Source organism: Paramormyrops kingsleyae, chromosome 18, assembly GCF_048594095.1.
Source record: "Paramormyrops kingsleyae isolate MSU_618 chromosome 18, PKINGS_0.4, whole genome shotgun sequence".
In the NCBI taxonomy this organism is placed as follows: domain Eukaryota; kingdom Metazoa; phylum Chordata; class Actinopteri; order Osteoglossiformes; family Mormyridae; genus Paramormyrops; species Paramormyrops kingsleyae.
The window spans coordinates 24,467,879-24,489,837 of NC_132814.1; the positions used below are offsets into that span (position 1 = coordinate 24,467,879).

Sequence of the window (21,959 nt, forward strand, 5' to 3'; positions counted from 1 at the left end):
TACCTTTGTTCTATGCATATTTTTTCTTTTGTGTACTGCATGTTTTGCATTAGTCTCAGAGGCTACCAAAACTGCATTTCATTGCATGTTGTACCTGGATAATTTGTGTATGTGACAAATAAAGAAATCCTGAAATTCTGAATCCCGAAACAGGTTTTTCCTTCCATAGTGCTGCTTATGGTAAGTCGCTCGAGGGTAAGGGAATCCATCATCCTGCTAAGAAGTATGTGAGACTGTTTCTGACCAAGGTTTAAGTACCCCTCTGCCCTACTGCTTATTCACCGTGCTCCAGAGGTCCTCGTGCACCATGCTGACAGAGCATGCTGGATGGAGCCAGTGTGCTATGAAGGGTTTATTTTATAGCAAGTGAGCTTCCTTTGGATGCAGACCTGTGAAAATGTGCATATGGAATAAATGATTAGAGGATCCTGCTCTGAGGCTATGGCCTTAACGCATTACGTAATCATCTGGATAAGATGAGATTCCATAGGTCCAGGATCTGGATCAGCACGGTTGGTGATGGAGCTGGACAGTAGGTCCGTTACCACGTTCTTGCATCTAGGATTGCAGCTTGGGCTGAATGATACTGTTGATGCCTCTCTGACCAGAAACAAAGTTTATGCTGCTTCTGTCAGTGGTGGGCCGAAGGGCTCCCTTCATGATAAATCTGCCATTGCTAGAAATAGTCTCATCTTACTTGTGTAACAGTGAGGGCCTAAAGGGTAAAGGCAAGGAGCCAGTAACTGGAACAGCACAGTGCTGCCCAGCTATCTGTGCTGAGGGGTCTGTGTCTCCCTCCTTGAAGGGAGAGGTGCTTCCCCTGGACTGCGGACAGCAGCCCCTTTGTTACCACCACACTTCTGAATATCTTCCCTCTTTCTCTACATAAATCTTGCCTCTGAAAGGAAACCTGCCCACACCAGGGGTCCCCAAGCATTTTTCCCAGAGTGCCGAAGTCCATCAAAGCAAAGCAACAATACAAGGTCCACTATATCCGAAAAAGAAAAAAATTGCTGGCTGGTGGAGACCCCTGACAACACATTTCAGTGGGGGTTGGTCGATCTCACGATCGGAAACCCATTGTGTTTCAGGCCTGCTCCCTCGTCACCCAAATTTCCTGGCCCATCACATTGCTAAGACAAAAACCAGTTGAGTTGCACCTGGGCATGTAATTCTTTCCTTAAAAATCAATATAAAATTTGCTAAATTCTGCAAAAATATGCATGAGTCTCAAGTAATGTACTCCTTGAGCATTTAGGTTGCGTGGATAAAATGGGGGGCAGATGTGGCTGGTACAGTGGCCTCCTTGCTTTATTAACCAACAGTCTGGACTCAGGGGCAACATCACAAACACACAACTGCAGGTCATTTAGTTTTAAAAGGCAGTATGGTGACATGCAACAATCAAAACTCAAAAACTAAAATTTTCTATGGAAGCAGCAGTACAGCTTACCCAGATGAACAACATGCCCTTGACCAACACCAATGTAAAACACAAGTTATAAACAGCATCATTATTAAGCTATACACACCTCAACAATAATAATCATGAATGACAATAAACAAATAGAATACTAAGGCACTAAGGGTCATAGGGAAAACTCACCCAAAACAGAACCAATCACAGTCCAGATCTTTCTGAGGAAGTGCTGCAAGAATGCATTCTTTAGTGACATCCAATACAATATGATTACATAATACCTTGCAAAAACATTCACACCCTGCAAATGTTTTCAGACATTGTGGGATTACAAATAATAGATATATGTTTGTCCAGTTATTATTTATTTTGCATAGTGATATACTCAAACAGAAAATATTTTAAGCCATAATGAATTGTCAGCAGATAATGGAAATATTGGCTACAACTGAAAAATAAAAAACACTGAGCATGTTAGTTTTCCTTTGTGTGATCTTTACACATTAATCCCAGTTGTGAAAAATTCAGTTGATTAACATATAAATGAAAATGGTGATTTGATAAGGAAGAAAAGAGTTATTAGTTTTAAAGATTTAAATGAATTACATCAATATTAAAAATACATTTTCGAGGGCCTGCATAAATTATATTATTACAAAGGTAAATCATCAATAACTATATTTACAATTTCATTGCAATTTATTCAATATCATTTCATTTGAATGAGAGACTGAATAATTCAGTAGTGTACTCTAAATAGTATTAATAATTGCGAAAAATCAGAGTGGCACTAATAGTTCCAGCAAACATATGGTAATTTATAGTGAAAGTCCTTGTAGTATTTTAACATTTACTTTTCCATCTATCTTCCAACAGTCCTGGTTGGGGTTGCAGGGACACCCATCAATAGTGATGATAGCCATACACAAACAATAATACATATGGCAATTTAGAGAATCCAGTTAACTACCCATTTATACATTAAAGGCTACAACTACTAATTGATAATGTCAATAATAACTGGCAATAAAAATAGTTGACAATGACTTTTGTCATTGATTGGCTACAATTTTGTGTATAATGACATCACATAGCAAAGTTAATGTTGGTATGTTTGTACTTCACTTTTCTATGATTCATTACACTCTCCACACAGTAGTGCACACAGACTCTTGGGTACACACTACATTTACCCAGGAATGCAGATGGTCGTGGTCGGTGCATGTGTACAGTAGTGATATTCCACCAGACCAGCAGAGGGCAGATGTATTGCAACAAACAGAAATACAAGCAATATAGTGAAATAAGTAAACTTTCATGAAGTTTTAAAATTGTTACTAGGCTTTGGCAATATTACGGTAATACGATATACCACGGTATTTTGGAATCATGGTGACGAAATTAGCTGGGACCTCCGACCTCCCTAGCTCAGCAAATTTTATGGCGAAGTGCTAAATTTTTATTACAACTGTGACTTAAAAATACAGACGCTCCTCTACTTATGAACTTTCAACTTACGAACTTTCAGACATACGAACGAAGAGGACCAAATTGTCCAAATTGTGTTCATTGGGTTCTCATTTCCTGTACGCAACATCAAATTTTTTTTCCTGCGCGCCAATTCCGCCTAGTATTTCTGGCCGCTACTACCGCCGCGCAGCAGCGTAGCGTGCGTACTCCCAGCATCCTAGTTCTTTGTACCTGCGTATACCCTTAAAATGACGTTGAATAACGACTTACTAACATTTCAAGTTACGAACGGCCCTTCAGAACATATCTCATTCATAAGTAGAGTGTCTGTACCTCAATATTTTTGTTTGATTATTATTATTTGTTTTAATAAAGCATTTGCACTTTTCTTTAAACCTTGTGCTTTGGCCCAACTAATCTACTAATCATCTGATCACATGATTAACCAGTCATCGAAATATTTTTTTTGCCACCCTAATACAATTAGATTCTATGTGCAATTCAGGAATATTAATGAACCTAACTGCATGTCTTTGGGCTGTGGAAGAGAACTGGAATACCCAGGGGAGAGAAACACAGACACACACACACACACACACACACGGCAGAACTGAACCCCAATTCCAGTGTGAGGTGCTGCTAAAGACCTACATCTCTTTTCAAGTATTGAAATCAGTGTGTCTGTTGCCAGGTAATTTCAGTGGATTCTATACAGATATATCTGACTTTTGATATCATTTCAGAGAAGCCCATACCATCAACACACTAATTTGGTCAAATCCTTGTACAAAAAGATTTGATGATGGTAGTCAACCTCAAAAATCTCTAAAACACAGAACTGATCTGAAATTAAATCAATTACAGTCATGTGTCGCATAAAGATGTTTAGGTCACTAATCACGTAGTGACATCATTGTGCAATGCATCACTCACGGGTTTGTGGTGATGCTGCTGTAAACAAATCTACTGTGGTGCCAGTCGTATAAAAGTATGGAACACACAATTATGCATAGTACATAATACTTGATAATGATAAAGCAACTATGTTATTGCTTTATGAATTTAGTATACCGTACTCTTTTTACCAAAAAAAAAAAAGATTACTGTAGCCTAGGTCTGTAGTAGGCTATACCATATAGGTTTGTATAAGTACTCTCTACGATGTTTGTGCAATGACAGAATCGCATATCTCCAAATATATCCCCCTTGTTAAGTGGTGCATGACTGTGCAGGCATTCAACTCGCACCGACCTTTTGACCCTAGATATTTAGGTGAACATTCTTATTTTCTTGTATCTCTTCATACAGATGCTGTCTGAACTTCAACATTTCTTCCAAATTCTTGTATTGTAAGACCTCCTGTATGGATAATAGTCTTATATCTTTGGGAAATCTAAAAGTAGACTTGCCATACAGAGAACAGATCATCTGTGATGACAATGTGAATGAGCGCCTCAGATCAGAGCATTGTGGAAAAATGCTAGCATTCCACAAACCAAACTTGCCCATGTCACCAGAAAATTTAAGGTCTTCAACCCTTAAGCTCCAGTGATGTAGGCATTTTTCAAGACTATTTCCGAAAAGCTGCAGTTTGTCGATTTCAGTCAATGAGGTCACACACTGTTTCATATTGTCCTCTATTGCAAATGCAACTGTCACATAGCTTGTGGTGCCACGTACTTTCACACTCAGCGAATGCATGAACACACCAGAAGGTACATGAAGATCACTGCTGACGTCACACCCGCTGATTATTGCACCCTCACCTATTGTCACATTAGCGCCAAGTCTGGAGTACTCAATCACTGTCCCTGGACCTACACTGCAGCTCGGATGAAGGACACTGTGAATTATGCAACTGCCTGGCACTACACTAGGGCATGTGCTGAATGCACTGGAAACCAGATTAAGTTCAGACCTAAAGTTATCATCTTGTGTCAAGTGGAAAAGGTATTCCCCAGTAGTGCCAATGTGATAGAATTTAGAGTTATTGAGAACAATAACATTAAGGGCCTTTCCTTGAAGCCACTGAAATATAATTTGCCTGACTTTTAAAAGACTGCTTTCTTCTGTCGTCACATTGCTAGAGTTCTGGGTATACGCTATTGTGGCTCCAGGGCCCAACGCCTGCAGGAAATCCCCATAGGCATCAATCTCACAAATTATAGGCCTGATGTCTTTGAGCAAAAGCAGCAGACATTGCACTGTTGCATAATCTATATAGTATGTGCTGTCAGTGTAAACAAAATCAGAATTGGTTACATTCATAGCAGTTCCCTTGCACACCGCACCATTTTCGTACATTTTTTCAATGCTTGGTTTGTGGAGAAAACGGTAACAGGACCTGTATTCCATCTGGGAAGTTCCAGATTCTTCCCTGGGATCCAGTACAAACACTCCATGAGTTGTCCCGATGGAGAGGGGGGAGGGGTGAGCTAAGGCAGTAAAGCCAGGCTTGTCAAAAACGATCTTCTCTGTGCTTGCGATGTTGTAAAGTTCAATGTCATCGGCACAAGTCACCAAAACCCCAGGTTTCATGTCAATGGGGAAGTCTATGTACATTGACAACTTAAGTTCAAGCATCTGGTATACTGGGTCACCAAGTGGCAAGGCAGTAAAGATTTTTCCTAAGGCACTGGCATTTGGAAGTCTTTGACTCAATCCTCCTGGGATGCAAAAGAAAATGGTTAGAGTTAGCATGGTACAACATTTTTCAAACCTGCTTCCATTCACAAAGTAAAAAAATGCAAAACGAATAAATAATTGTACACACCTGCATGTATAATCATTATTTTAAACTTACTCAGACTCTCCCCATACTTATCTTCCAAGTTTTCTAAGACATATAGCGTGGAACCGCCATTGCCTGAAGAGCAATAAAAATATTTGATTAATTCTCAAGCTAGTTAAATGCCTGCACTTACAGTTAGAGATTCATTCAGAATTAGCTACCTACCTATTTTATATCCGGGAGGATCAGCAAACACATGATAATGAATACCAAGTGGAAGTTCTCTTCTACGGAGTTTCTCGGAAAGTTGCAGTTCGTATGCCAGTTTCTGGTCTTCATCAATGGCTGTGACAACAACAATATCCCAAAACTCTCCTGTCCGTACTTCATGGCCTACAGATAAAAATACAAAAGTCAACTATGCAATTTTTTTTTAGGAAGAGTACGGGGTTCCAACAATCCTCCCCACAAGCAGACATCTGTCAAGACTCTTTCCAGTTGGGAAAATATACAGCTTTTTTCAAAATCTAATTTAATCCTCCATTAAATATTTTGAATAAAAAACATTAATTAGATAATAATTAGCTTGAAAACTCAAAGTTTGGTATTTACTAACAGTTCCAAATGCTTAAAATACCCCACAATTTTGCTCCCACTGGCAACAGTGACACTTACACTTTGCTGCGATAGCAGCCCCACATGTAACACAAGCTGTAGCGAGTGCACAAAACAACCCAAGCTAGTGACTCCCAAATTATCCATTGTTTTTTTTTATACTAGTCATGTTGCCCTGCCAACTGCATGACCTTGGTTTAATGGGATTTTCCACTCTAGGCTACTTCCATCTGTCAAAACTTTTTGTTTTAAAAAAGATTGCATATCAGTGCTACTAGTTGTCGTTTCAAGCATAAAGAACATGTTTCTTAGTTTGCTTTGCAAGCATGCAAGTCACATTTGCTATCGTCACCCTCTTATCTGACGTTCTTATGCTAATCCTACTGCAAAGGGTATGCACATGACGTCACGGCAGGCAGACGTCACTGCACTTACACCCACTGAGTGGCATAAAAACTGAGTGGCAGCACTATCGTTCAGCTTGAGTGCCGCAAAAACAAATTTAAAATAGGAAAGCTGTTGTGCAACTGATTGTAGAAATCAATTTAACAAGAAATAGAAGCTATCTTTTTACAGACAGAAAACTAAACAAGTAAGTATCGGATGTGGATCGGTCACATATGGCTTATACCCGATCCATCTAATTAGGTACGGATCGGTGCAGATACCAATCCTGAATATCGATAGATCAGTGCACCTCTAACAATATCCAGGGCTCCCTGAGAGAAGGAGGAAGAGAAGGAGGAAGCACCTCCTTCTGGAAACACTGACAACCCCAACACAACCTTCAGCAACCTTCAAGGTCTTGTCACAGAAGGTCTCCCACATCACATTAGGATCTGCAGTTGAAACCAAGTCTACAAGTTTCTCACACAAACTGCATGCAGACTCATTAAAAACAGACTGATCCTAGAGTCTAGCTAAGTCAAGTCTCATTGTCATAGGAAGTGGTATCCAACTAGACCAAAGCTGACTCTTCAGAGTAGTAACAAGACGTCTGTGGTCAGAATTCACAAACTGGGCACTTCTGGAGACCCCGCAGTTCTGTAGGGCCACTTTTCCACAGCACCAAGTACCGTACGTTTGATACTTTCTCTTTTTTGAATTCCGGTCAAGTACCAAACCAAAAGTTCCAGTACCAAGAGTGCCAAACCAGCTGGGGTGCTACTTTGGGGTGCTACTTTGGTCCTTTGGGGGGGACTTGAAACGGTTGCTTTGTCGACTGGTTATTCAAAAAGCTTGCTTCTGAACCACAATACAACCGTAATCTTAAAAAAAAGTTACAAACTCAGATAAAAATGATAAAGTAAAAAAAAAAAAGAATTGCGATCTGGTCTGAAGGACGGGTACAAAAAAACATCATAAAGACATTTTTTGAATTCACTACAAAATACCCCGCCTAACTTTTATGATGTCATTTGGTGCTGGTAAGCAGTTTTTATGCCAGTGGAAAACCAACGCCTTGAAGTACTGTACTCGAAGCACCCCAGGAATCTCCAGCATCTGCCCACAAGGATGTGATCGATCTCCTTCACCGCACCAGAAATGCCGGTGCACCAAATCCAACGATGCGGCTCAGGACACTGGAACTTTTGCGAAGTCAAGGAACATTAAGCCACTTTCACCATGGTTGCCAGACCCGTATGGACAGACACAATCCTCATAGCCAGCCCTGTCAGTGGTTGCACTGCAGTCACCCATGGCCAGAGGAGTGTCACCTCATGGGCACCCATCAATCACCAAGCAAAACTGCAGATAAAATGTCTCCTTCACCAAGATATCACACACTGCGGTCGGAGCATACACTGAGACAACAGACAAGACACCCAGAGAGTACCTTAATCTGAGTCTTATAATACGCTCTTTGAAAGAAGTGACACTGGACACAATCAGAGGGAGCTGATCCACCATAGTATCAACTACTGCCTGAGTATGGCAGCCATCAGGGCAAACCAACCAATAATAGACCAATTCCTGTGGAGTCCTGTCTGCCGTCTCGGAGCGGGGCGAAGATTTTTACGGAGGCTGGAGTGCAAATCAGGCCACCAACCCACAAAATTTCCCTGCAAGTTGGAGGGCCACTTTCAGGACTGGATACATAGTCTAATCATATATATTCTACACAACAGAATATTAAGCTGGCTTCTTCAAATTACATACAAGTCTGTGTGATTCGAGAAAATCGTTTATATAACGATTCATGTAAAATCAGCTTTTGACATCTTTCATTATGTTCATCCACCACTGTATATTAGTGGCAAATTTACAATGTCTGCGTCATAGCTTTCAATTGAAAAGAGAAAAAGACCAATAAGGTTTGGTTGATATAAAAATTTTGTCTCAACATGATACAAATTTAAGGAGATAATTCCAGTAACAGATGCTGTAATTTTATATGGTGAAAAATTAAATGGATACCAGTAGTTTTAGTTAAACAGCGTTTTACTAAGGGACATGATGATGTCAATTTGTCAAACTCAAAGAGCCAAAAATATGAACATGAAACAAGTTGCCTTATAACTTTAAAACAAGTGAATAACAGAAAATTCATAATGTTAAACTCTCAAATAAGTACATTTTACGACAGTACCTCATGAATGAACCATGCCGATAAACACAAAAACAAATCACTTTTGGCCCTAAAGTTTTTCTGTGTCATAATACAATGTTTTCATTCCCATTGTCTTTTCACACTTTTGTGCCTAATTTATGGTAAGTTAAGGAGCTGGGTTAGTCATGTATAGTGTATTATTGGTGCTCCTGAATTTGTTCATTATCTGCAATAATACACATTAAAGGAATTTTCCTGTAAACCATGCAACACACATAGCTCGGAAGTGAGCTTCGAAATAACTGCGATTACCAAAATCCATTGCGCCTACGGGCACGGAAGTATACCCGGAAATATAATACAAATATGATGACGCCACACAAACGATACGTCGGATGGTCATTTTATAAGAGTTTAAATATGTATTGCATAGAATAAAGTGATAATGAAGCAACTGCGCTTTGTTTTCTAATTTGTCCCTGGAATTATCCTTAATTATTGTGGAAAAAGTACAACATCTACTTATGTATTTAACCATTACACTGCCATACTGATATATAACCACTCTGTTATCGCTTGTTTTAGATGTGATATTCTGAAGCAGTAAAAATTGTTGCCCATGTAACAGAATCTCCTTGCTAAGAGACAAGCTATGCTGCCGTGTTAACTACAACTGGCGACTACAATGCGAATAAGCAGCCGACTCCAGTCTCGTCGAAGCCAGCAAGCGCTTGTTTATTCGAGTAGAGACTGGATAAGATGTTTTTTTTAAAAGAAAAAGAAAAAAAAACTTACAACTGTTGTATACTAACAACTGAACTCGATACAAAACGGAGTGTCATTTTCTTTTATAAAAATGTCAATTAAAAATCTGAAGTGCATTCAGGAAATGGCCATATAAAACATTTATCACAATAGAGCCTGCAAGTTGCCGTAAATGGGTTATACCTAAATGTCATTCACGACTAACATCTGTGTGAACAGCACATCTGGTATCTAACTAGCCAAATAAAAAAAGAGAAAAGTGAAGGGCTGTGTTTTACCTCTTAATTTATTAAACTTTTCGAGTTTTTCCGCAGCAGCTTTTTGCAGTCTGTGCATTTTAAAACGTAAAACTCCGTACTGACATCCGCGTACACATTCGCACACTTCAGATTCAGGAAACTGCTATACGCCCGGAAGTTACGCAGCATTTGCCTGTTGCCATGAAACGTAGACGCGTCCGCCGTATTGATCCGGACAAGTACTGTACAGGTAAACAGGGTGCTGTTTTTTCAGATAAAACCCATTATAAAGTACTTATTTTTCAGCCAATTTCGGATTACATTTATCGTATATGCAAGGCCTTGCGATGCACGTTTGAAAAATTGCTTTGTTATATTCTACTTGGCGCTTCAAAGAGAGGATTGTGTAGATCTTTTGTCAAATTAATTGCTTATGCGGTGGAAAATAGATTTTACTAAGGAATTAATAAAAGCAACAAAACTCTCTTGAAATGATGTCATTTATGTCGTTTCTGTTTTTTCCATAGTTACTTCATTGTTTTTAAAGGGGGCACAAAGTGCATAACATAGACAGAACAATAAATAAGAAGCTTGCTTAAAATACATTCTAATTAACTCCTGGACATGTGTCTACCCGTGTACAATAGAAAAATAAATATATCAGTATGTTATTTGCATTAATCTGTAAAAAATAGAGAGACAAAAATAAACAATTTAGTGTTCCTGCCAGTCCTGTAATTTTAACAAATGAAATAAATAGAATCAGTAGACCTAATTAACATACAATAAAATAACATAAAGAGGAACATATTCAACTAAAAAAATGCACTGATTTGTGCAGCCCCATGCAGCACACCACTAACATATTTTCACTGAATTCCACTCAAAGTACAATATTCCCTTATTGCATGTTGCCTGAACCAATATGGCGGCACCACTGACATTTGAGGCAGAGGTGAATGTGGTGTCTATGTATCCATGTGCATGGAACTTACTACTGATTCTTGAATGCTGACTCCTCTTCAATTTTTGATTATGTTTAAAAGGTCGTTTCAACGATCTCTCTATATCTATCCCACAATTGCTTATCCTGAAACCTATCCTAGGTGAGACTGGGCACAAAATTTGGATTCATCCTGGATTGTATGCCAGTCCACCATAAGACACATTTATTGTGTTTTAATACAAAATTTTAGATTTTGTAAAAATAATAAAGGCTGAAATTTCTCCAAACACCAGAAGCCACTATGCATCTATAAAAATGTTCTTAATGAGTATTACCATAGTACAGTCATCATATACATCACTGTATTTGTATAATAGTGAATTATATACAGTATATTCTACATAGAATCGTAAAAGTAAAATAGATTTTATTTCACATACAACATTTAAAAGAGATCAACCTTGCTTCCCCTCCCATTTTATATTGTAAGTAATGGAGTTCCAATGAAATTTTATTCTGGGATGAATATTATTTTTGGAATGCAATAATTGTCAAATAAATTTATTGCACAACCTATCCAACAGGAAATATCTTTTCAATGTAAGTAGAGGCAATTAATGTGCAACCCCATTAGATGAATTAAACCAGTGAGCATGATTAATAATAAATTTATTGCATTCTTTAGAGGAATCAGGAAATTTATTATGAGTCATAGGACAGGATATGACCCGCTTCCCCTTATGATATGTCACCAACAAAATATATGCTACAGCACAGATTCATTTATTTGCAGTAAAATTACTGTTTTTCCACTGAAGAGATCTATGGGGAGAGAAGTTTTAAGAGGTGTTTATCTATCAAGTAAAAGAGAAGATTAGATCAGCACTATCCACTAGTATATCAGAAACCCAAACATTAAACAAAATATGTTAAAACAAACATGTACAAATTCTGTATGACACATTTTTCACCAGAGACAGCTAATGTGTGGCATAAAAGAAGTTCTTGCCAGGTATTCTTAAAACTATTGTATCAAAAATGAAACAAAAAAATCAATATAAAAATCCATATGAAATGGTGAGTTTACCTCTGTAGTCTGAAGTCCGCATGGTTTGCTCCTCTTTATGTTGTAAAGAGGTGACACAGCTTAGACAGGAACCCTAGTACACACACAGGCTTTCCGAGGGTATGTGGTGGTACAGGAAATGTGGAGTAATTCAGCTTTTCATTAGGAGAATTGCAAGCGATAGAGATTGCCATTTCAAGCTTAACAACCTCCTCCTTCTCTTCATTACCATCATTTTCATACTCTTCCCTGCTCTGATTAAGGTAGGCTGGAAGTCTGCCACATATGCCATCGAGCTCGAGGATCTTAGTGAGCGGGAGGTCCCTAGAACGACGTGAGTTAATGTTCTTACATTAATGTCAGAGCCACCACCTTGTGTTTGGCATTGCATCTGAGGTCACACTACTTCCTGGTAACTTCAATGACCTCACACAAGTTATGTTCACATGGAACGCCAAAGAGCTGCTCAGCATTCAGAAGACAGGCTGCATTAACTGCAGTCACCACATTCACTATTACTTTAACAGATCCAAGACAGATTACATTCAGGCCCTTCTCACTTACTAACACTGACTGGGTCATTTTCACGCACCAAAATATTTTGTGTAGAGAAATTGACATCACCTTAACTTTTCCATTTGTTGCTCTGATTTAATAAAACTGTAAGAGTTTTAAGGTCAAATATCACGAAACTAGATGACATGTTTATAAATCTTTCAACTTTATCGCATGTAATCCACAATAAACAATCACTTTGTATGTTTTTTTTCCCTTAGTTTTTTGGTAGTTTTATTTTCTCATTTCTCTGTTGCGCTGTACTTGATGAAATACTTTTGCTTATTACAGAAGTAAATGGTAATATGACAGCTAACACAATGATGTTGTGTATTTTCCGTCTGTCTTCAAACAAATTTTAGAAATCGATTATAAAAACTAATTTAAAGAAAATCGATGCTACGGTAATGAGTTTGTGAGAATGACTTGACTATGCTAGTGAATGAACAACCTGATGAGTACTTGTTACCAGTAAGTAATGGTGTGTCATACAGACATAACTTTCATTAACACATGGAACAAAGTTATATTTTGATTGTACGTCTCTTTCTTTTTCGGATGTCAAAGTGGCTTAGTGGGTAACACTGTTGCATCACACCTCCGGGGCTGCTGGTTTGAAGCTCATGTACTGTGTGTGGAGATTGTATGTTCTCCCACTGTCACACGTGATTCCCTTGGACACTGTGGCTCCCCTCACAGTCCAAGGATATGCAGGTAGGCAGTCAGCCCTCCCCCCCACGTCCCCGATCAGGATATGCAGTTAGGCAGTCAGCCCTCCCCCCCACGTCCCTGATCAGGATAAGCAGTTGTAAAATGGATGCGTCTCTGTATCCTTTTTCGCTGAATGACACGGAACTTGCTCAGTTTCTTACACTGCACTGTTAGTTACCTCAAGATACGTGTAATTCACTAGTGCACACTTGATGGCGACACTATCAGGGTCTATCTCACAGGTATAATTTGCTGATGCAGAAAAAGGAGTTTAAATTCCCAGGCTCTCTTTTACAGTTTTAGTGCCTGATCTTTAGAATCTACTCAGATTGAGCTTGGTGATACATTATGCTTCACAAAGGTACTTAATTCGCTTATCAATTCAAGGCACTGACTAAACATAAAAATTTGATGCGCTGTTCGATTGTAGGAATCAACTGTTGGAAACTGATACAGACACTATTGATCCCACCCCTATTTGAAAAAGCAGCAGTGTTTCCATAATCATTTTTCAGCGATTCAGTTATATCCTCAATGGCATCATCAGCTCAGCAATAACCTTCCTGTATCACCCCATTTAAGCTTTTCAATATAAATGTTTTATTATTATTATTTTTAGCTTTTAGACATGAAAGTGTAAAACACATCAGCTGTCCCCACCTGTGAATGGAATACTGGAGACCATGTAGTTCCACTAATGAAATGTACCCCCTCTCAACAGATTGACAGAGAAATCAGTTTAGCAGTCAAGCAGTCAATAATTCAAATGATTACCACTGTTGCTTTTATTGTAGATACAAGTGAACAGTGCATTACACTGAAGATAAAAGAAAGACAGCGTGAATTTGTGGCAGGTATTTGAGGTATAAAGCTTATAATAATTCATTATGTGGGTAACAATAAACATCTTAATTACACAGTATTATAAAGGATGGTAAAGGCACTCAAGTAAAATGTTAGCAAAAAATGTTTAAAAATTGTTCTCCTTAGAAATGTCAGGGGCTGAAAGGAGATCACAGACAAATACAAGTACCCATAAATAAACATGAAGTAAAACTAGTTTCGCCCTCGTTTTCAAAAATTTCCATCTCTTCATTTCTGCATGACAAGTAATATGAAGGAAATTAGAAATCATATGCAGCTCGAGCTGTGGGAAAATGATGTACTCTGTATACTTTTATCACAGCAAATATAAGTATGCTGTTATTTTTAATTAATTGTGAAACGCGCCATCACGGTTTCAGACTTACTGTGATGGAAAAGGCATATTTATTACTATTTGCATTTTAGCGGAAAAGTATCTCTCATTATAATTATTTCACACCGCACACAGTTTTTCTCTAATCTATTGCATTTAGGCAGAGAAAATAAGCCATTACCAAAAATAATAAAAAATATGTTTAGGAAAACAATTCACTTCAAGCAAAGCCTTGTGCAGACATCTTCTGGGCTTAGGAATACATGGTCAGTTGCAGCCACTACGGAAAGAAAGTTTATCATTTATCCTTTTCAATAATATATTAAACATTGGTTTTAACTTATTCAAAATTTGAAACAATATAATTAATATATTAATACAGCTAAAGAACAGATATTTATGTCTGGAGACATTTTAAATGACATTCACACATCATGCATGTTTTGCAAATATTTAAAATCAGATTAATAATATTAAAACTTATAGTATTTTTTTCATTTTACCTCTTGGACGTTGACCTTAATGGTTCCATTGTTGTCCTTGTCAAGGGTTTTGAAGGCACCTAATTTTAAGATAAAGAATGTAGGCTGAAAGCAGTACTGAACACACTACATCCACATTAAGCAATTTGTTATTTGAGTTCAAAAAGAAACTCACGGCACATGGCGTCTAGTCGCACCAGGCAGCCAATGTAATTGTCAAAGTCCATGTTACCATTCTCATCACTGTATCTGCGTATAATCATGTCAAAGAGCTGGGTATTGAGAGGAAAACCTGAGTGGTGCAGAAAAAGGAAAGAAAGATCAGAAAAACCACCATGAATGTATGTTTTTAGCACTGCCATGAAAATACTCAAACATTTTTATCCACAGCAATTTTTGAATGCAAAGGTACCTACACAAAAAAAAAAGATACAGAGAAATACCAACAGACCCATATGGCAAGGGAGGAAGCCCAAGAGAGCACACAAAGTCCATAAGCTCAAAATGTATATTTATTTATTTTTAACTATATAATCCATCCAGTACACAGGACAATAGCTTAAACATCACTTCATGACTTGGAATAAACTGGTTTTAAATACATTTAGGGTTCTCAAGTCATGCGAGATACAAGCAACTGCAAATGGAGATATCTTTTCTTTATTCTGGTTTACAATTCATCAGTTTAAGGGACCTCTGATGTAACACTTGAGTTAATGTATAATTGTATATTACTTAAGGCCATGTTTTTAGTAATTAATTACATTCATAAGGCACTATAAACATGCCTATAAATATCAAAAGGCATAACAGCCATATGTATTATGCAGTATGAATATCTCACCTGTAATGCCCTATAGATACCTTTATAATGCATTATAATGGTCGGTATAAGCATTAAGGATGCTTTGTACTGCATTATAAAGGTATCTATAGTGCATTATAGATGAGAGTTTCATAAGGCAGTCATAATGCATAATTAACATAGCTATAATGAATTCTAATTCTAAATTTTAATCCCAATGTGTTATGCCTTTTGATAAATGTACAGCCATGTTTATAATGCATTATGAATGTGTTTAAAAATTCCTAAAAACATGGCTTTAAGTAAGATGTTACCAAAATTTTTAATGAAGCATGCTTTGTAATTGTGCTATACACAATTTCAAATAAATTCTAGAATGGTCTGGGTTCACAGTATGTATTGTGATTGCTCATAATGTGTACCATTATGCCAACATTAACAATTCCATTCAAATTTGGTCATATTAACTAAATGATTTTATTTTATTTTTTCTGAATCCTCAACTGTTTGTAATTCTTGTGATATCACGTATTTGAAATTAGAATAAAATAATTTTATATTGGATTTAAAATGTTCTCTCACCTGCAGCTGTAAAGGCAGCTGGCAGTTCATCCGCTCCTATGACTCCAGAACGATCTGCATCATACGACTTGTAGATGCCCTGAGAAAATGTCAATCAGCAAAGGAACCACGTTAAATGAAGCCAATGTTATTAGTCATTGATACTGGTCAGTGTCTCTTCTGTGCCCAGGAAACATTACTTCACATTGAATTAAGTAGTGATTAGACAATAAACTGGTGGTGTGGAAAACAACAGAAGTTCTGATAAATACACTGCGGTAAACAGAGATAAAAAGGGAAAAAAGAAGCATAGGGGACAAATGACAGGTTGGCAGAGGGGTTCAAAAGTACATAAACCTACAGTACAAAGTACATAATCCCTGATGTCATCACCAGCTTCAGCACACTCAGTATTAATGGAAATGTTTTTTCACCCTCTTCAGGTCTCCAGTCTAGGTGTGAAGTGCCCAAGTGCCTTTTTTTCTACTTATATTAAAACATTCACATTTTTATTTTAAATCATCTCCCGGTTAAGGTCCTAAACCCACTTTACAGAAGCTGCAACTCTTATTTCATGCATTTCTTCCATCATCTATGGCAGCATTTCTCATCCGGGTCCATGGGCCCCCAAGACGGTCCACATTTCTGCCCCCTTCTGGGAACTGGGAGGCACCCGGGTCTATGGTCATGCTGTTTTCTGTGGTCTCCTCTTGTGTCCTCTTAGGGACTTAAATCAAACCTCCAGCGTTCCCACAAGCCATCACTCCAATACAAGCTCAGGCGCTGCATCTTCCCATCAGACACAACAGACTACGAAGTACTCAGTGTTTTCAGGTCTCTCAGCGGAAGACACTTAATGTATCTTACTGACCATCTTTCCACTCCAATCATTTGTATATGAATAATACATTATTCTGATACATTATTCTGATACAGCTTTTTTCCCTCTAAAAGTTAATGCTACTGCATTGTAGTAATGACTGACATTTTGAATTTGAAACTGACATTTTTAGATTTTTACAGAACTGAGTTTCCCCTTCTGGGGACTGAAAAAATGTTCCCCACACCGTCAGAGTAACAGGTTCTTTATCACATTGTGGGGGCATTTAGTCATCAATGTAACACATACTGTACATAACACACCCACACACACACAGACACACACGCAGATACACACACATGTGCTTACCTGCCATTTCTTGATGTTATTCCATAGATGTTTAAACTCGTGAAAGCCAAGTTTACCAGTGCTATCGCTCTAGATGAAAATTCAGGAAAATCCAGACAAAAACATACAGCACTTCTGCTTTTCATTCCGCAAAGGGGCAGCGTGTGGCTCAGTGGGCTAAGCCTGTGTGCCTGTAATCAGAAGGTCACTGGTTCAAACCCAGCCTCAGCACATCTACGGGTCCTTAAGCAAGGCCCTTAACCCCCAGCTCCCTGGGCGCCGCTATGGGTGGCTGCCCTTCGCGGACAGCTTACTCTACAAAAAAAGAGCAAGTTGAGGGAGGTGTAAAGACAATTTCCCCAAGGTGATCAATAAAGTATCTATATAAAAAAATGGGTAACACAAATACTGAGATTCAAATTTTAGTTTGGGAACAACTGACTTGTATTAGAAAAGGTTTGTATTTTTACTATAGATTTACCCCAAACAAAGTCGTGTACAGAACAGTTCAGTGCACTTTTCATTTGATCAGGAAAGCAGTTTGGGAGATAAAATGAACATACTTAATCTCCAAACACACATATTAAGTAAAAATGTGGCAAGACGGTACACTATGGGGACGATCCATCCTGGTTCCTGAGTGAATTATGCTGTAATATAGGCCTATCAAACATCTCTCAACCTAAATCATACTATACAACAGCACGGTGGATAAAAGTTATATGACTTTTTAGATGAATTTTCGATAAATTTTAAATCCTCGTTTCAGGCACGCAGCCTGCAGCTCACAATACCCCAAACCCTTTCTACTGGCAAAAGGATACATCCATCACAGCTACCATGCTCCGGCAAGACTCAAGGCTGAAGCCATCCGTCTTCAGGTCAGAATCTGCAAATGTAGCAAAGACAAACATATGAGTACTTCTGGACAGACAGAGAGGAGCAACATAAGTACTGAAAATCCTCAGGTTAGAGAAGGTATACACCAAGGTAAAATATATTGTATTATAATATAATATATTACATTATTTTTCATATTATATGATATTATGCATATGTCACAGTTCGTAAGTCACATCCACGATGTCACCCCAAAATCTAGCCAACATCTACTGTACTACTCCTCAACTTTATTTAGACATCCTGTATTTACTTAATTATTCATTTTGTTTTGAAGTACAATGATCTAAATGGGAATATTGATGTAGAGAAATACAACTTTAACAAAATCCATAATGTATTCGATGTTCTTACATACCTGGGTACAATTTCAGATATCTTATGCCTTCTACAGATCATTACCAGGTCTTTTGGGTCAATATTTGCTAAACTTAATTTTCTAAGAAGTTTTTAATAGGCACTTTAGGGCTAATTTCAACTTAAAAGCAACTTGAACATGAAACTGAAAGCAAGATGTTTCAGATTGAATGTTGATCGATTCAGTCAAATTTTCATCCAGATATCAGATGTCTTAAGACTTACGCTTAGCTATGATTTTGTTAAGGATGTTCATCAGTTCATTGGGGCTGACTTCCATATCCTTTACAAAAGACAAAATGCAACAAATGATCAACTTCAATAGACAAGCATTTAATCCATCCATCCATCAACTGCTTATCCAACACATGGTCATACTGTCAATCCAAGGCAGGTAGGGGAAGAACCCAGATAGGATGCCAGGCCATTACAGGGCACATTACAGGAACACAATGGACAAGTTAGTCACCAACTAACCTCACAGCATGTTTCTGGAATACAGGAGGGACCCCGCGAACACATGGACAACACAGAAAATTAAATTTGGAATTGAAATAATTATATAAGGCTAATCTTTTATTTTGTAAAGTATGGGAGCGAATAGCATGCAGTTTTATTACCACATAGTGTTTATCAATAAAAAAATGAAACAGATAATTGCAATCGTACTGTCAATTGCAAAATTGTGGCTAGTAGGAAATGAGTGCAAAAACAAATAAGCACATCTAGAATAGTTTATATTTGTCTAAACAAATAATCAACATTGACCTTTTAGTCCCCTGTAGTATATTTAATGCGATAATACGATTCGTAAGAGACGTTCCTCTTTATTAGCGGAATTCTCCCGCAATACAGGTTCTAGTGGTCTCATGTCTCACAGCCACTCTCGGACACTGCCTTGATTTTTTTTTACGGAGCATGTTGGTAGCCCTGTTACAAATTTAAGCAAGAATCAGTGGGTTGCTAGGCGACACATTTGGCACCGTATTCAGAAAATCACTCAAAAGTAAGTTTTTCAGCCACTCAGGCTAATTTGCGTTATGTTTTTGCCGTTACTTAAATTCCCAGCTAAATACTGAATGATTGCCAATTTCAAATACCACCATTCTGTAAATTTCTCAATGGCAAATAAAACAGTAAGAATTAGTTTCTACAACAGTAAAGTTCCTCTCACAGCACCTTAAGACAGAAGCCTAACCTGTAATTCTTGCTTGGTAGATTAACTGGAAACTATAAATGACAGATCTGATATTTAGGATTTGTAATATCCGTTTCCAATAGAAGTAACTGTTAAAAGCCTGTGATCGCTACAAACAGAATACCATTAAGTGGTGCAAGAATGGGAGTGCCCAGTGATTTTCTGGCACCCAGTCCAGGGTCTCTCATTCTTCATGGGATAGACTCCACACTAAAGATTGGATGAGCAGATTTGGGAAACAGATGGACACTGATTTCAGGAAAAAGGAGCAAAAAGGATACGTACATCACCAGCAAGCTGCTGGAAGACTCTGCGAAATTGCTTCTCTTCCTCAGTCTCATTTGGGTCAGCATATGCCAGCGGTCTACGCGGTGGAGGCTGTACAACACAGGGCAGTTTTTCAGCACTAAAACAATGCAGTTGTATCTAAATATGTCCATATGAAAGCCAAGTGTGTCCATAAGCTAAGTGTACTTTAACAGTCATTTTTATATTTGGTCAGGATACATTAAACACATTTGCATTGGCAGTCAACACATACAGTGCTCTCATAAAGGACAAAAGAATGTTACACGAAATGTTAAACGCCATTTTTCTAAAATTCTGTGCAGAATAGACCATTAAGGTTTTAGTCACTAGCCATTCTAAAACTATACTTCCAATATTTCCTATCCTTTAAAGAACAGATTCAGCTGGGCAGATTCAATGACATAGTTGGACAGGAGAAGAATTTGTCAGAGTGAATGTATAATTTTTTTATTATTTGGCAGGGAAATGTTTTAAAACCTTATTTATAACTAGTCAATTTTCTTCTGAATGTTAAATATTGATACATATTAGGCAGTACTGAAAAAGCACAACCTAATAAAACCATACAAGTGGCTTAATGTCCTGAATAGATACAGATCCAGCTTATCTTCCTAAATATATAGCCTACTAAACACATACCCTCATTATCTGCATCATGCACTCTAAATACATGAGTTGCATGGTGTTGTACTGCCATGTGATAAACTGCTGTAAACAGCATTGCAGAATACTCAATGTACAGGCCTGACCTTCTCCACTGCCAAATACCAATGACAATTCTTTTCTTTTAAAAGACAAACTTGGGGAAAGAATTTATCAGTAAAAAATAATATTTCTTAAACATATTATTATATCAAAGAGATGAAAAAGATAACTGCTCACCGGGTCTGAGGGTACAAATTGGCTGGGGTCAATATTGCTGCCAAAAGATGATGATACACAGATTAGTTGCCAAGTTATTTTAAACTATGTACCATTGCGACAATATAAACCCTATCAAAATATACCATATAACTCAACATTTAAAAACAAAACAGACATCCTAGAATATTTTACAGTTCAATTACCCGGGATAATGTCGTTAATATATGATATGTATAATAAATGTTGTTTTGATATATATATATATATATATATACACACACACACACACACGCACGCACGCACGCACGCACGCATATTATATATACACACACACAAAATGGTATCTATGACAAAAACAGCAGTGTCTAGGTGACAAACATAGACAGTATGCTTACCTAACAACATCCAGGAGACCACCAAGTAATTTTTTGGCCAGGTTCATCTTGTAAGGATCTACAACGCACAAATTAACAAATCACTACAGGATGATTAATATGAAAGCTATTACACTGCATATTTATGCATTACTCATAATTGCGGATTAATAGTGGATAGCCCACGGAAGTAGAATAGCATGGCGTAACTTTCTGCCAAAGTCCTACTGTTATACTACAATCATTCAAGATAAATATTCAAACAATTAGTGGAACGTAAGCGGCAGTACAGGATTTTTATACCCTGAAGGCAATGGGAGTTTCTGTCAAAACAGTTTTACGAGGCAGCTGGCTGGATGGAGGGGATTGGCCTTTTCCTCTCGTTTTACAGTAAAATCCAAAACAAGAGCTCGCTATTAAGCTATTACAGTATCACAAAGTGACAAATCAGTTTTTAAACAGAAATGCATATCATAAATTTATTTTCCAATTTACTACAAGCCTTAATATACCGTTAAAAAAGACTTACCTCGGGATCGGCGTCTTGTCAGCAATCGCACGAAAAAACACCCTACTTCCGGTTTTCAAATTAAAGGTCCGAGTGAAGCTATTTCTTTTTTTGATACAGAGGGTGGCACTCTGGCCTCACACTTCCGTGTTCGGGGTCCAAATCA

At 37.8% G+C, this 21,959-nt stretch overlaps 2 protein-coding genes across 4 annotated transcripts; both read right to left on the minus strand.

The window, feature by feature from the left end:
- Positions 1-1,286: 1,286 nt before the first annotated feature.
- fpgt (fucose-1-phosphate guanylyltransferase) lies at positions 1,287-9,942 on the minus strand. Of its 2 annotated transcripts, none has more exons than XM_023834004.2 (4): positions 9,831-9,942; positions 5,847-6,014; positions 5,694-5,756; positions 1,287-5,556 (listed from the first exon to the last, which is right to left on the minus strand). In XM_023834004.2, the coding sequence occupies exons 1-4, from the start codon at positions 9,886-9,888 to the stop codon at positions 4,151-4,153; spliced, it is 1,695 nt and encodes a 564-aa protein (XP_023689772.1). In that variant the 5' UTR covers positions 9,889-9,942; the 3' UTR covers positions 1,287-4,150. The 2 variants fall into 2 exon arrangements, with proteins under 2 accessions (XP_023689772.1, XP_023689770.1); XM_023834002.2 differs by having other exon boundaries at positions 5,664-5,756.
- Positions 9,943-13,830: 3,888 nt separating this feature from the next.
- On the minus strand, positions 13,831-21,907 carry capns1a (calpain, small subunit 1 a). Of its 2 annotated transcripts, none has more exons than XM_023834137.2 (11): positions 21,815-21,907; positions 21,307-21,364; positions 20,930-20,966; positions 20,024-20,116; positions 18,766-18,823; positions 18,108-18,172; positions 17,305-17,373; positions 16,137-16,215; positions 14,925-15,041; positions 14,771-14,829; positions 13,831-14,547 (listed from the first exon to the last, which is right to left on the minus strand). In XM_023834137.2, the coding sequence occupies exons 2-11, from the start codon at positions 21,351-21,353 to the stop codon at positions 14,521-14,523; spliced, it is 651 nt and encodes a 216-aa protein (XP_023689905.1). In that variant the 5' UTR covers positions 21,354-21,364; positions 21,815-21,907; the 3' UTR covers positions 13,831-14,520. The 2 variants fall into 2 exon arrangements, with proteins under 2 accessions (XP_023689905.1, XP_023689906.1); XM_023834138.2 differs by having other exon boundaries at positions 21,307-21,389; positions 21,815-21,890.
- Positions 21,908-21,959: the final 52 nt, after the last annotated feature.

Excerpts from the sequence above, each read along its gene's own strand:
- capns1a (XM_023834137.2), bottom strand. The coding sequence starts at position 21,353 with ATGAACCTGGCCAAAAAATTACTTGGTGGTCTCCTGGATGTTGTTAG. Across the intron at positions 20,967-21,306 it reads GGTCTCCTGGATGTTGTTAG|CAATATTGACCCCAGCCAAT; the intron begins GTAAGCATACTG and ends ATCTTTTGGCAG. Across the intron at positions 14,830-14,924 it reads GCGACTAGACGCCATGTGCC|GTGCCTTCAAAACCCTTGAC; the intron begins GTGAGTTTCTTT and ends TCTTAAAATTAG.
- fpgt (XM_023834002.2), bottom strand. The coding sequence starts at position 9,888 with ATGCACAGACTGCAAAAAGCTGCTGCGGAAAAACTCGAAAAGTTTAAT. Across the intron at positions 6,015-9,830 it reads AAAGTTTAATAAATTAAGAG|GCCATGAAGTACGGACAGGA; the intron begins GTAAAACACAGC and ends TTTTATCTGTAG. Across the intron at positions 5,557-5,663 it reads AATAATGATTATACATGCAG|GAGGATTGAGTCAAAGACTT; the intron begins GTGTGTACAATT and ends TTTGCATCCCAG.